Below are 13113 nucleotides of genomic sequence, written 5' to 3' on the forward strand. Positions count from 1 at the left end.
GAGCAGCAATTAAACCGATCACTATGTGAACTGCTGCATTATATTGCTGACAGAGATCAAAGTTAATGAGAAGTAGCTCCGCAAAATTATCTTTTGGAACAATAATATGACTGTTGGCCTATTAACACTTGAAATAATTTCACTACAACGAAATACACCTTACAGGATGTCATCAAGTAATTATTAATGCCTGGAAAAATTTCAAGAATACTCAACATATTTCTGTGAAGGACACAAAATGAGGCTGCTTTTCTAAATTGAGTCTATCTGAAATGATACACACTGCAATGATGGAGATAATCATCCCACCATTTTTCATTTCTCCTCAGGCGCCAGTTTCTGCTGATTACTGGTGCTCTCATTTAATCCAGCAGCTGCTATTTAACCACTTAACAGCCATGCTTGAGGGACTCTTGTTCAGTCAGTTTTGACTTCCACAGTGTGGTGTGACATTTATCATTATGTATTTTCACAGATACTCTGAGTTTTTGTGTATACTGTTGTTTGTGAATGGATTCTGCTCCAAACTAAACAGCTATGAGATAATAAAAAAGGCTGAACTGTACCTGAGGCATTTTGTATGCTTTTCGTAATTATTTAGAGGGATTTCAAGTATGGAATAAATTAATATGCTGGTGTCACAACTTTATGCCTAATACTGCTAGCAGTGAAAACCAGTTGAGAGAACATTTCTGTAGTTGCATAGCAACTCAAATTTAGCCGGCTCGCCTTTGACACCACTGATGGTATCTCCTTAAAATCACAAACACTCCATAGTCAGCTTTAGAGTCAGCTGAGTGAATAGGATTGTTAGGCAGCCATGTTAAACCAATAAGCCGCTCTGTGTCTGTTAACTACTGCTTAGTCATCAGCTCGGCTAACATTCACCGACTGTGATGCTCTTTTTCCACCTCGGAGCTACTCGGTATTTTAGAGTCTGAATGAGCTTTCTGTTTAACTGCCAGCTTTTCCTCTGAGATGGGGAGAAAAAAAAGGGAGTGAAAGAGAGACTGGTCTGCTGGCATGGCTGTGAGGCAGCTACACAGCAGGCAGTGCCTTTAAGACTGTGACCTTCCAAGTTTGATACTCACAGGTTTGGGACGCATGACGACAGCTAATGTAAGATTTACAACAGCCGGAGAAAAAAAACAGATATTCCTATCACATCAGCCGTGTCAACAGTTATTAGAAGTTTCTTTCCCTGTCTAGTAAGTCTCTCTGTTAAGAATTTTAAACAATAAAATAATAGAGCCATGTCATACAAAGAGAGCATTGTGAATGGAAGCACTGGTATCAGTACTGGTTTTAGGACTTTTCAGTTTTAATGCCTGGTTTAAAACATCCGCTACAAAATGAATCAAAATATAAGAAATTACATTTACTTATGTCGAGAGTTACATTACTTACTGTATTTTAACAGAGGAACTAGTGCTCACAACTTGTAACAAAATATACAAATCATCATCAGCAAATTTTATTAACTAACAAGTGGTGCCAGGCCCTCTTATCCCCAGCCCTCGCATTTATTTAGCCCATTATAAGTAAATGGGAAGATTTTTAAAAAATCATAAAAAAATTTTAACTTTGACCGACTTTTCCCAAAATGTAATGAGATCTATTCTGGGTCACTGGCAATCTATAAACCCAATTTGGTATGAATTGAACAATAGTTTTGCTGCTTAAGTGTTAAACAAAGAAACACAGAAACAAACAAACCAAACCAAAAACAATACTCCTTGCCTCCCCTTGGGGGGGCGGGGAAATCAACAACAATTCTGCTATTCAATTACAAGTTATTATAAAGCCTATTATAAAGGACATTACAAAAACAATGCATCAGCTGCTTTGTTAGATGTTAACTTTGGTTATAAAAATTTTGTTACACTATTTATCCCCCTTTATGACTCCAGTTTGGCTATTAAATGGTCAATGCGTTAGTTACATAAATTATGTGCCATTCAAACCTTAAAAAATAAAATTGAATCACTTGAAGATGAAGGCACTCACATGCAGTGCAGTGATGTGTGCAGTGTGTGTTTGGTAATGAGATTAGAGGTTGTCTGTCTCCAACTGACTGTTGACATTCTGACCTGATAAGGAGACCAAAGAAAAGTGATAATAAACCAAGCGGAAGATAAAAAGGCCGGCCATTCTGACTGATAAAGGCAAAGCTCAGATACTGCAGGACTTTAATATATGCCCTGAATGATACTTGTCAACATTTGTTGATCATATAAACAGAGAAATATATACAAATAAAGACATGGATACAAAAGCCAAAGAAAATTACAAGTGATAGTATCTACTATGTGATAACTAAATCATAATTGACATAAATAACAAATTGCATAGCCTCATTTTCCTATTATTATCTATATTATAAAAGGGAAGTGGACTCTGTGTGTGTGTGTTTTGGGCATCACACAAAATCTGGAAAGAGCTGACTGCTGCAATTTGGCATATTTATGTATTTTTGGTCAAGGAAGAGACTAACAAAAAGGGCAAGTGGATAGGACCAATATTTTGGGAGATATTAGTAATTTTGGAATACAATAGCCTTACAATCACATATGCCCAGAATCATAGAATCATCATTGAAGTGGGTTACCTAGCAACAGATAAACAATAGGGTCATATTGCCATGGTATCAAATGTCATGTGCTGAAACAGACATGCCAGCTGAGAGGCTTTTCAACTGAAAATGACAGTGGAATTTACCAAGAAAGTAAAGGAATGAACTGTATCAGAGGATCTAGAGCCCGTGGTTCCTCACAGGTCAACGCGTTAGTATTGTCACATAATGTTTCATGCCTACAGACCAATCAACAGTACATAAACACATTATTTTCCTATGAATTTGTAAAAATAAATAAATAAATAAATAATAAAATAAAATTAGAAAGAATAAAAAAGGGAATTTTACGTAGAATAGTGCAAGAAGACGCATTATTTCATCTTGTTAGTATACATTCTAAAATAGACTTGTAGTGAACGTTTTATACATTGCTCATTACCGCTCAGAAATAAAAATAACAACACAGTTTCAACACAATGATAAACTACTGTGGGATCAATTTCAATAAAAGTTAAGCATAAAAACAAAGCCTGGTTTTGCTCACACTTTGTGACATGTGTGAGAGTCTGCACTATGTTTATCAGACCCGGAGCCAGCGATAACTTGCTGATTTATAGCCAAGTTCTATTTACAGCAGGCAGCCATACTTTATAAACTTCATAAGACAGCATGGCAGCTTTATAGAGGTACTGGTCAGAGAGAAAGGCAGGGGCCAGTGAGAGCAACTAAACACACCACTGCTCATCCAACAGACACTACACAACCCTGCATTCAGCATGAGCAGCTACCCACCCTGAAGGGCTCTCACATATGGAGACAGCAGGAGGACAGATGTAGATGACATCTGGTGGGTGGATATGATGGAAAATTACACCATCAAGGGAGAGGTAGAGGTGAAGGAGAGGAGGATAGAAGACATTGTGTGTTATCAAAGGAGGAGTAAAAACAGGTTAAAAACTGACTACATTGAGGTCAAGCGTAGAAAAATTGATATCTGTCCATTTTTCCACCCACCCAAAGGGCAACAACTTGAAACACAGCTTGAAATTGAAGCCAAAGCTTAAGTTCAATAAAAGAAATGGACACTAAATGCCAGCTCTAAATGACTCCCATTCAAGAGATGATGATTTCTCTCTAAAAATACTAAGTCAGTAGTTTTATCCAGGAGTCTTTCTGGTCTCACTTACTTTACTTGGACCCTCTGATAAGTGCACTAGTGGTCCTTGTGTAAATTATTATATCATTAATATGGTTTTTGGCAAATACAATGTTTTAATATCTTTACTTTCAAATGTCTCTCTTTACTGAACTTTTTTTTTCCCCTAACATACAGTTATGCTATGGATGTGAATAAGACGTTACATTGTCAAGACCATCAGATTCTGTCAGGGAACTGTTTCACCAAGTTACAATAAAATACCAAAAAAAATATAACACTGTACCAGCAATGTTAGCATAACAGTACATTAGCTAGTGTTAGCTTTAACTGAGTATTGCCTTAAATTATCTGACAACTAGCTAATCTGTGTGTTTATACAATGTCAGAAACACACCTGTATGTGTGAACTGCCATTTAACATTTCCTGGTCATCACTGAAGTCAGTCAATGTTTTAGGGCATTTTCACACAGCGTACTTGAGTCTGTATCCAAGTATACTGGACCCCGAAGTCCGCTTAATTTTATCCATGTGAATGCAACCATTCTGTACTGGAGTACCGTGCCTGATGTCCAGGTGAGAAGGTAGTACTGGGTCCGGACTGCCCGTACTCCAGCACAGTACGTTGCAGTGTGAATGCAACCCAGAAGGGACCTAATCACCACTCCGACAACAGAAGTGGGTTAATCACCATAAGACCATAGACGGCGCTCCTGTTGTCTCCTGAAAAATCTTCGGATCCGCGCAGCACAGGCTTGCTTTATCAACCAAACCACTCTGTGTTATATATGAGGGACAACAAAGGTCGCTCTTCTTCTCTCTGCCTCAAACAGGTTAAAGGTGGGGTCTGAGATCTTAGAAAAATGGTTCGAGCAAGCTACATTTTGAAAATACACAATTCAAAAGTCCAAACCCCTTTCTTCAGACGTCCCTCCGAAGCCACACCTCCAGAGTAGTGGCACGTGCAATGCTTGTTCCCGAGGGTTCACGAGCGCTGCACAGTGCACAGCAACAGTTCACTGGCTGAGGCTCTGCTCTGTCCCCGGGTTACGCTCCAACACTGTCTACGGTCCGGTCCGGCCCGGCCGAACAGTCTCCGACACCAGCTGAGGCTCCGTCCCCTGCTCCGGTCCCATACGCCTCAGACTTCTACCCCGACTATGGCCCCAGCTGAGCCTCCGGCTGGCGCATCCATGCATACCTCATTCAGTTTCCTCTAACACACCCGCTCTTCCAGAACAGCCCTAGTTCAGACCTATGTGACTAATGTCACATTTCCTAGTGATTTATGTTAGTGACAAAACAGTTTGCCAGTGAACTTTCCATCCTAATATGACTAATATAGCCAGGTTCTGGCTGCGCTTCCTGTACAAGCGCTTCTAGCCTCTGGGAACGTGCAATTCATGTACGAAGAGGGGTACGCGCAGAGGGGGGAAGGGGGGAGGGGTGAATGGCAGTTGAGTTTGATAGACATATCACCATTCAATCATTTCGAGTGGGCGCTCAAAATGATTGGATGGTATTTTTTCAGTCCTGTCTGTTCCACAGGTGACTGATTTTTTTAATTTTTGTGTTAGAGCAGGGGTGCCCAACTCCGGTCCTCGAGGGCTACTATCCTGCATGTTTTAGATGTATCCCTCTTCCAACCCACCTGATTCAAATGATAGGCCAATCATCAGGCTCTGCAGAAGCCTGATAATGACCGTCAGGTGTGCTGGGAGAGGGATACATCTAAAACATGCAGGATAGTAGCCCTCGAGGACCAGGGTTGGGCACCCCTGTGTTAGAGCATTTAATTAATTAGTTGTAATCGGGGTGTGAAGGGGATTTTAAGGAATATAGCAAAACATACTCCAGAAAACATCTCAGACCCCACCTTTAACAAATAAATAAGGATTTGTCTTCTTCTGACTTCTGTGTTCGTAGGATAGTGACAGAATTCCTTCCATACTGCCACCAACTGCTTTGGCCCTGTAACACCCATTCGTACTCGGGCATGGGCCATGGTACGTCCTTGTGAACACAACATCTGCGGTGTGAACGTATCCAAGTACAGTACAGACTCGAGTACGTTGTATGAAAACGCACTTAGTGCAGGTTAGTGTGGTGTTTGCTTGGTTAGTTTCACTCATCACCTTTCACATTTCTATATCTCCTTCCTCTTGTCCAAATATAGTCACTTCCAGGCTGCAAAAAGCCAATATGATGTCCGCCAAAATGCATGTTCATCGCTTTAAACACTAAATACACAGACCAATGAGCGATGCCATCATGGCTTTTAATCTATGGCTTAGAACATTCGACTCCTCTACAGGATCAACCAACAGACTTCACCTCAATACCAACAGGCCCTGACAATAATAATGTGACAGATGTACATAAGCACAGCAAAACTAAATCCACGGTACATTCACAGACAAGAACAAACAAAGGTACAAACACTTACTGCTGTTTGTGGGTGAGCTCCGTCTCCTTGTTCACCAGGTCCTGTTTGAGGTTAGCGAGCATCTCCACTGAGACGTCCACCTGCCGAGACAGTTCGGACGCTTTGTCCTCCAGGTCTTGTTTCTCCTGGCTCAGCCGCTCACTCTCCTGCTTGGCTCGCTCTAATTCTGAACTCTTCCTCTCCAGCTCCGCCTGAAGACGACCTACACGGGCCGCTATTTTTTGTTCCACCTACAAGACAAAAGGGACTTGATTGATTGTGCCATTGAGATCATTGACTAATACAAAATAATTACAACATTAAACACATAGCATACAATTTTTGCCACAAGATGCCCCTGTATCAGGAAAAAATGATGATGATGATGATGATGATGATGATGATGTGAAGCACCAAGGGATCTTGTTGTTTCATGATGTCACTCATGAAATTATGTTTACAGACAAGCCTTACTGAGATGTTGAAAAGTGGTATGCAAATAACAAAAATATACAGTTTGGCCAAAATACCAATGCATTTCAATTATAAATGTTTACTGTGCTTTTTCAGAATTGGAATATGATGATCAAATTAATTCTTCTATCACAGTGACTACAATCACCTGATCTGGATCTAAATCATGTTTGAAATATCTGATACATGTGTACAAGTTAATAATGACAGCCTTGTAATTTGAAGATATTTTGATGTGTAAATATTGAATATTGTACCTTTAAAGAGGTTCTTGTCTGCAAACCCTAAATATCTATTGTTGGTGCAACATCTATCAAACTCCTTAAGTCCTTAAATTTCATACGTGGAAGGAGTATTGTCAGTGCAACCAAACTTCCTTCAACCTACAACCCTCTGACATATAAATAGTTTAATGTCAGTCAGTCATCTAAACCACTTTATTCTTGAGATGGTCACAGGGGTGCTGGAGCTATCCCAGCTACCTACAGGCGAAGGAGGGGTTACACCTTGGACATGTCGCTAGTTCATCACAGGGCTGACATATAAAGATGAACAACCAATCACTCTCACACCTATGGGCAATTTAGCTTAAACAATTCGTTATTAGTACATGTCTTTGGATGGTAGAAGGAAGTAGAATACCCACGCAAACACGGGGAGAACATGCAAACTCCACACAGAAAGGTCTTGGTGTTGGAATTGAACCCTGGACCTTCTTGCTGTGAGGCAACAGTGCTATCCACTGCACCACCATGCCGCCCCACTTCAGTGTTATTGTACAAATATCAATTACACTTGTTTGAAAGAGGATCAGTAGTCTCTAATCACATCCTAGGAGTAATGGTCTTTTTACCTCCTCAGACAGTTTCTCCAGCCTCTCATCCAGCTCTAGCCGCTCAAAGGCCCGTGCTTTAAGCCTGGCCAGGCCTTCTTCATAGGCTGCCTCCACTGCGCTGGCTGCTACATTAGCTGCCACTGCTACAGCTGTGCTGGGGTTACCATGGGGACCCGGGTCTGTGGATGTCATAGCTTTCTTCATGAAAATCTCCCCCAAGGGAAACTCCACATTGGGAAGATACCGGGCTGCAGTGTTGGAGTTTGCTGGGGTTAAACTCAGGTCGTCTGCACAAGGAAGTTCACGGCAAGGGAAACGTCTCTCCTTTAAAGCAGAAGGTCGCAATGGCTCAAAGGGGTCGTTGTTGTTGGCAGGGGTGAGGAGAGCTCCCTCGGCCACTAGGGGCAGCAGAGCAGCGGCGTCACATACACTGTTGGATTTGGAGAGGACGTAGAGGGTCTCGTACGTGTGGTTGTACTCCAGATGAGCGCGTAAAGACGACAGGCTTCGGAAGCGCTTGTGCTCCCCGCAGCGAGGACAGCGGTATGGCAGGTCCAGAGAGGCCATTCCGTGCAGTAACTGCCGGAAGAGAGGGGGCGCTCACGCAACGCAACGGTAGCGCCAGTATGAGGGCACAGAGGTCGAGCACCTGACAGATCCTCTCATGGTGAAATCTACCGGGCAACTAGATCAAATCAGTAGGAGGAAGAAAGATCCCATGTGCTTTAGAAGAGCCCAGCTCAGTCACATGACCACACATAGTGGCAACATTCAGGACCCCCTTTCACTTCATCACTTATGGTTCCCCTGCCTGAGGTCCTAAAACAGAGAAGAAAGCACAAGTTAGAGATTAGCTACTACATATTTCCAAAGAAAGTGTACATAATCAATTTAAAAAACAGAAGATTATACGCATGTACGCATGTAAAATACAACACTGAGGAAGATGTGCCTGTGAGCCCTTTTCTATAACTGTATACAAACATATACAATATACAAAACAGCAAATAAATCCTGTAATCTTAACTACTTCAGCTGCTGACTGAAATTAATAGGTATCTTTGATTTATGTAGAAATTGTTAACCATTATGAAGTTGTAAAAAAAGAAAATAAACCAAACGAGCATTTATTTGCAACAACTAAATCTAACTAAAATCTGTCTTTAATAATTATATAACACCATTACCTTCCAAAAAAGCCCTTTCTTTTGTCCTATTTGGACTAAAATGCCGTAAATGGATTGCAAAATAAGGTGTGTGGACTGAATCTTAACGCACTACTCCATCTCTCTGGATGCACAGTCAGCACAGCCCATTCTGTCTGAATTGTCTGAGCAGAAATATTGATCATAAGTTTAGTGGTCAAGAAACATGAAACCTACGAGTGAGTAAAGGTTAAGTAGCAAACTCCACTTAGATCAGAACCATGAAAGACTCTAAGAGAGACTAGAGGTAGAGTGGGAAAACGGAAAATGGATCCATTAGTGAGAGTGTTTGTGAGAGCCAGTGCGGCTTTCTGAAGCCTACGAGGTCAGACTGGACAATGGTCTTAAACCTTTACAAGGGGATCTGGGAACCCACAGTAAGACAAACTCCACTATCCTTTATCTGAGTTGGATCTTAATGCAACTTTTACTTTTTTGCTCATTTATTTAGTAATAGTTTGCATTAAAAAAATAGAAAAGCAAGAAAAAAGCACAACAGGTGACACCAAAAACCCCATGAGGTTTATAAAATTACCTCACATAAATGAACATAAACAAGACAATAACCTAAGAGGGTCATTATAATCCTTTAGTCCTGCAATATTTAGATGGTACTACTTTAATTTTCCAACTAAAAACAGTGTCATCTTTTACTGTTTTCTATTTAATGTTGTGTTTTATTACCACCAAATTGTAAAAAAACAAACAAACAAAAAACAATACAAAGCATCACTTTTTTTTTTATAAGCTGGGAAGTCTCAAATGTTTAACACTGTTTAGCTGAGTGAAAAGCTTAGCAAATGAGGAATGTGAGCAGTGGTGTTCCTAAATCTACAGAATATGCAGTACAGGCGGAGAGAAGGGAGTCTGCAGGTATGTGCACCACCACACACTGACAGTGGGTCCAAAATTACCATTGAAACGGTTAAAGGTTAACTCACTTTATTATCCCTGTATGGAAATTCAGTCTCTGCATTTTACTTATCCTAATACACATAACACCTAGTATTAGCATTAGCACATTAGGAACAGTGAGCTGCCTCTGAAGGCGCTTGGGGACCAACTCCAGAGTACCTTGGTGAATAGTACTGGAGAATTAACCTACATATACATAACCTGTTTTTGATGGTAGGAGAAACTGGAGAGGAGGCTCCGGTCCAACTGGGACCTGAGCATGGGACCTGAGCATGGGACCTGAACATGGAACCTTCTAGCTGTGAGTTGGAAATGCAAACCCCTATGTCACCATACCTCCCAGAGACAGATTATTATTGAGATTAGTATGATTAGTATGTAGTGTTTTTACTTTAAATATTAAGGATGACCAAATTAGGGATAAAACAATGAACTGAACATTCATTTTCTGAGCTGCTTAGTCTTTGACAGGGTAACAGGTGGGGTGTCTAAATGTGCCATCACTTCATCACGGGACCGACAAACAACCATTCTCTCACATTAACACCTCAGAAAAGATTAGACCAGATTGACCAATTAATAATACATAATAATAAATAGTGCACACCTTGTGTTTTACATTTTACCTGCTATTTTTGCAGCAAGATGCACAGTATGCATGTACAGTATATATATATACATATATATATACATTATATATATATATATATATATATAGACAACTGGCACTCCAATCCAATGTTTAAACTTTGAATTTCTCTAGTTCCATTTCTTGTGGTTATTAATGTGAGCTGCAGTAGGCAGACACATTGGCAGTGTAATCACAAATCACTGATGCAGACCAGTCTTCACACAGAATGAGAGGCTCACACACTGGAAATCCCCAGAAGTCACTGAGACTGTTATTAGAAGTCTGGTTAGGCTGGAAAAGGGAGTGTACTGGCAAGTTGTGCCCACTTATTAAGGAAGGAGGATCTCACAGACGCAGTCACTACACTGTAAGCAGCAGGCATTCCCATCTGCTTAAAATTACTAAGTGAGGTATTTAACCAGCCAGGAAATGGATGGAAGTGAGGCTGCTTGGTAGCCACATGTCACATCCTGTCAGTGGTGCCCAGATGAGGCTTCCCAGAAGACTGTTTTTAACGTTTTATTGTGATTTTGCAAATACTGGAGATGTATATCACATAAAGGATACAGATAATTACAAACAACATCCAGGGATCCCATCTTTATTGAATGCGATGCAAAAAAATTACAATATATACATGTGGTCTTTTGAAAGTCAAATTATTTTTATATTAATTTAAAATGTATCTCAAAGAGGCAAAATCTACCATTTGTACTGCGAAAGTTCTTGAATCTTCAGAATTGAATATTTTATTGAAACTGCACTATCCCGCCAATGAGAACACAAACTGTATGAGACTTCCTAAAAAATAAATAAATAAATAAATAAATAAAAAAATAAAAAAAGCATAAACCATGAGATGAAGAAAAAAAACTGTGTCAACTAATCAACCCCACAGCTTTTGTAAAAATTAACAAAAACTGACACCAGTGGTAAAGGCGAACGTCCATCCTCCAGGAGTCAGGATCTGCTTAAGGTTTCTGCCTTTTTAAAGGAAGTTTTTCCTCACCACTGTCACCAGTCACAAGTGTTTGCTCCTGGAGGATTCTGTTGGGTTTCTATAAATTGGCTTGAGAGTGTGGTTCCAACCGGCTCTATATGTAAAGTGCCATGAGATAACTTTTGTTATGATTTGGCGCTATATAAATAAAATTTGATTTGATTTGATTTGAATCTTGCCATAACACGTTGTTTCTCTGTCTTCAAGGCTCTGCATTTTAACTACTAAGCTCTAATAGTGATCTAAACTAATGCAAGAAAGGCTCAGTGCTTCTTCTTCATCCATGCACAGATCAGAGGCACATCCCAAGGCCACATTTTCTTTTATGGTGCTATTTTGGGAAGAAAACAGAGACAGAATGACTGTAATGACAATTTAACGCAGCCAACTGAAATTAAGGGAAGTGATCAGAACAAGTGTGCAATTACTTAACATTAAGAGAAAGAATAAGGGGTACAGCGTATTCTCAAGGTTCAGTAATGCAGTTTTACACTGTATTACTATTATGAGAAGTACTATCACTAGGTTTACCTTTAGTATGCATTCACATTGTCTATCTACTTAGTTTAGTTGGTCTTATTGGCTGTTAAAAATACATCTGAAGCTTGACTCTAATTGGTTCATCTGTTTCCGCTCCTTTGCTTGGTCTATTGTGCAGACTTTTAATGGAATTCTCTGTTTTTACTTGGACATACTAACAATCTCATTATCATTCTCTGTCAATCCTGTACAAGCCATCAGACATTCAAGCGAGACGTTTAAGTCCGTCCAGACTTACATAAAATAGAGCAGGGGCTTTGGTTGAACATGCTTCTTTACAACTAGGTCATGAAAGATAGTGAAAGTATCAGAGCTTAAAGGCTCTTTATCTATATCTTGGCACGAACCTGAAGTAAAGGGGTATTTTAAAAAAAAGGAAGATTTACTGAGACTGCGACACTGCCATCTAGTCCACCTCGACCGCATAAGGGAAGGTTTCTAGCAGCTTCCACCCAAACTGAGAATGAAGATAAAGGAAGAAAGGTGATGAGAACAAGAGTGGAAAGGTTGACAGGCAGGGAAGCAAGAAGTGTGGGTGAGAGGAAGCTGCAAAAAAGGAACAGATAGAGATGGCATGTCACAGTGACAGGGAGGGGTATACAGGGATAATGACTCAGCTTTAGAAATCATTAAGAGGATGGCAAGGGCAGCTAAATGTTGAATGGAAATATGTTTAAAATACTTACATTTTGTTTAAGCAGGTTTGCTGAAGTGGCACAGTAACATATGTAAACTTCCAGCTTATAAACAACCCACTCAATTCATGTGAGTTTAGTTTAAGTAACAAGTTCTGAAGCCACATGGAACTTGACTATGATAATGGCTAATGTGTGAACAGCCTCCAGTAGCCAGGTCTGTAAGAGGACTACTTATGTACTCATGGAGTTGAGTTACATCCAATAAACAGAAGGTTCTGCAACCTAAACAAGAGACAGTATATGAGAAATGAACAGAAGCACCATAATGTCACCCACTGCATTTTTATAAAGTCACAAGTGATCATTCTTGGACAAAAAGTGTGAGCTAATGCTAAACATTAGCTTACTGATCTTGTTAAGTGATAAATTTCAAACATTTGCTTAATAAAGTCATTTTACAGTGCTGCTAGTGTAACTTATTAACCACAATTGCCATGAAGGTATGGAAAGAAAAAAACAAAAAACAGAAAAACGTCCAACAGCAAATGAGAAAGTTGTCATAAAGACAGACTGAAACACTTATTAGAGCGTAAAATGAAATGACTTCAGAATGACTCCTGGAAATATAATCAAAACTTGGTATCTTGGTAAAGCTTGGTAAACCTTTTTATGCAATAACCTCCTGGTACATGAGAATTCTCATTTAATATGCAAACCG

The 13113-nt window shown here is 40.0% G+C and overlaps 1 protein-coding gene across 1 annotated transcript in view; it reads right to left on the reverse strand.

Moving 5' to 3' along the window:
* The window catches only part of fbxo41 (F-box protein 41), a 104720-nt gene that overhangs the window by 73339 nt on the left and 18268 nt on the right, over positions 1–13113 (reverse strand). The window contains exons 2-3 of the mRNA XM_030145186.1: positions 7485–8285; positions 6179–6408 (exon numbers count right to left, since the gene is read on the reverse strand). Of these exons, the coding sequence (XP_030001046.1) occupies positions 6179–6408; positions 7485–8033 (779 nt within the window). The 5' untranslated portion in view covers positions 8034–8285. The remainder of the gene's footprint in view (positions 1–6178; positions 6409–7484; positions 8286–13113) is intronic.

The sequence above is a fragment of the Sphaeramia orbicularis genome, chromosome 1 (genome assembly GCF_902148855.1).
Source record: "Sphaeramia orbicularis chromosome 1, fSphaOr1.1, whole genome shotgun sequence".
In the NCBI taxonomy this organism is placed as follows: domain Eukaryota; kingdom Metazoa; phylum Chordata; class Actinopteri; order Kurtiformes; family Apogonidae; genus Sphaeramia; species Sphaeramia orbicularis.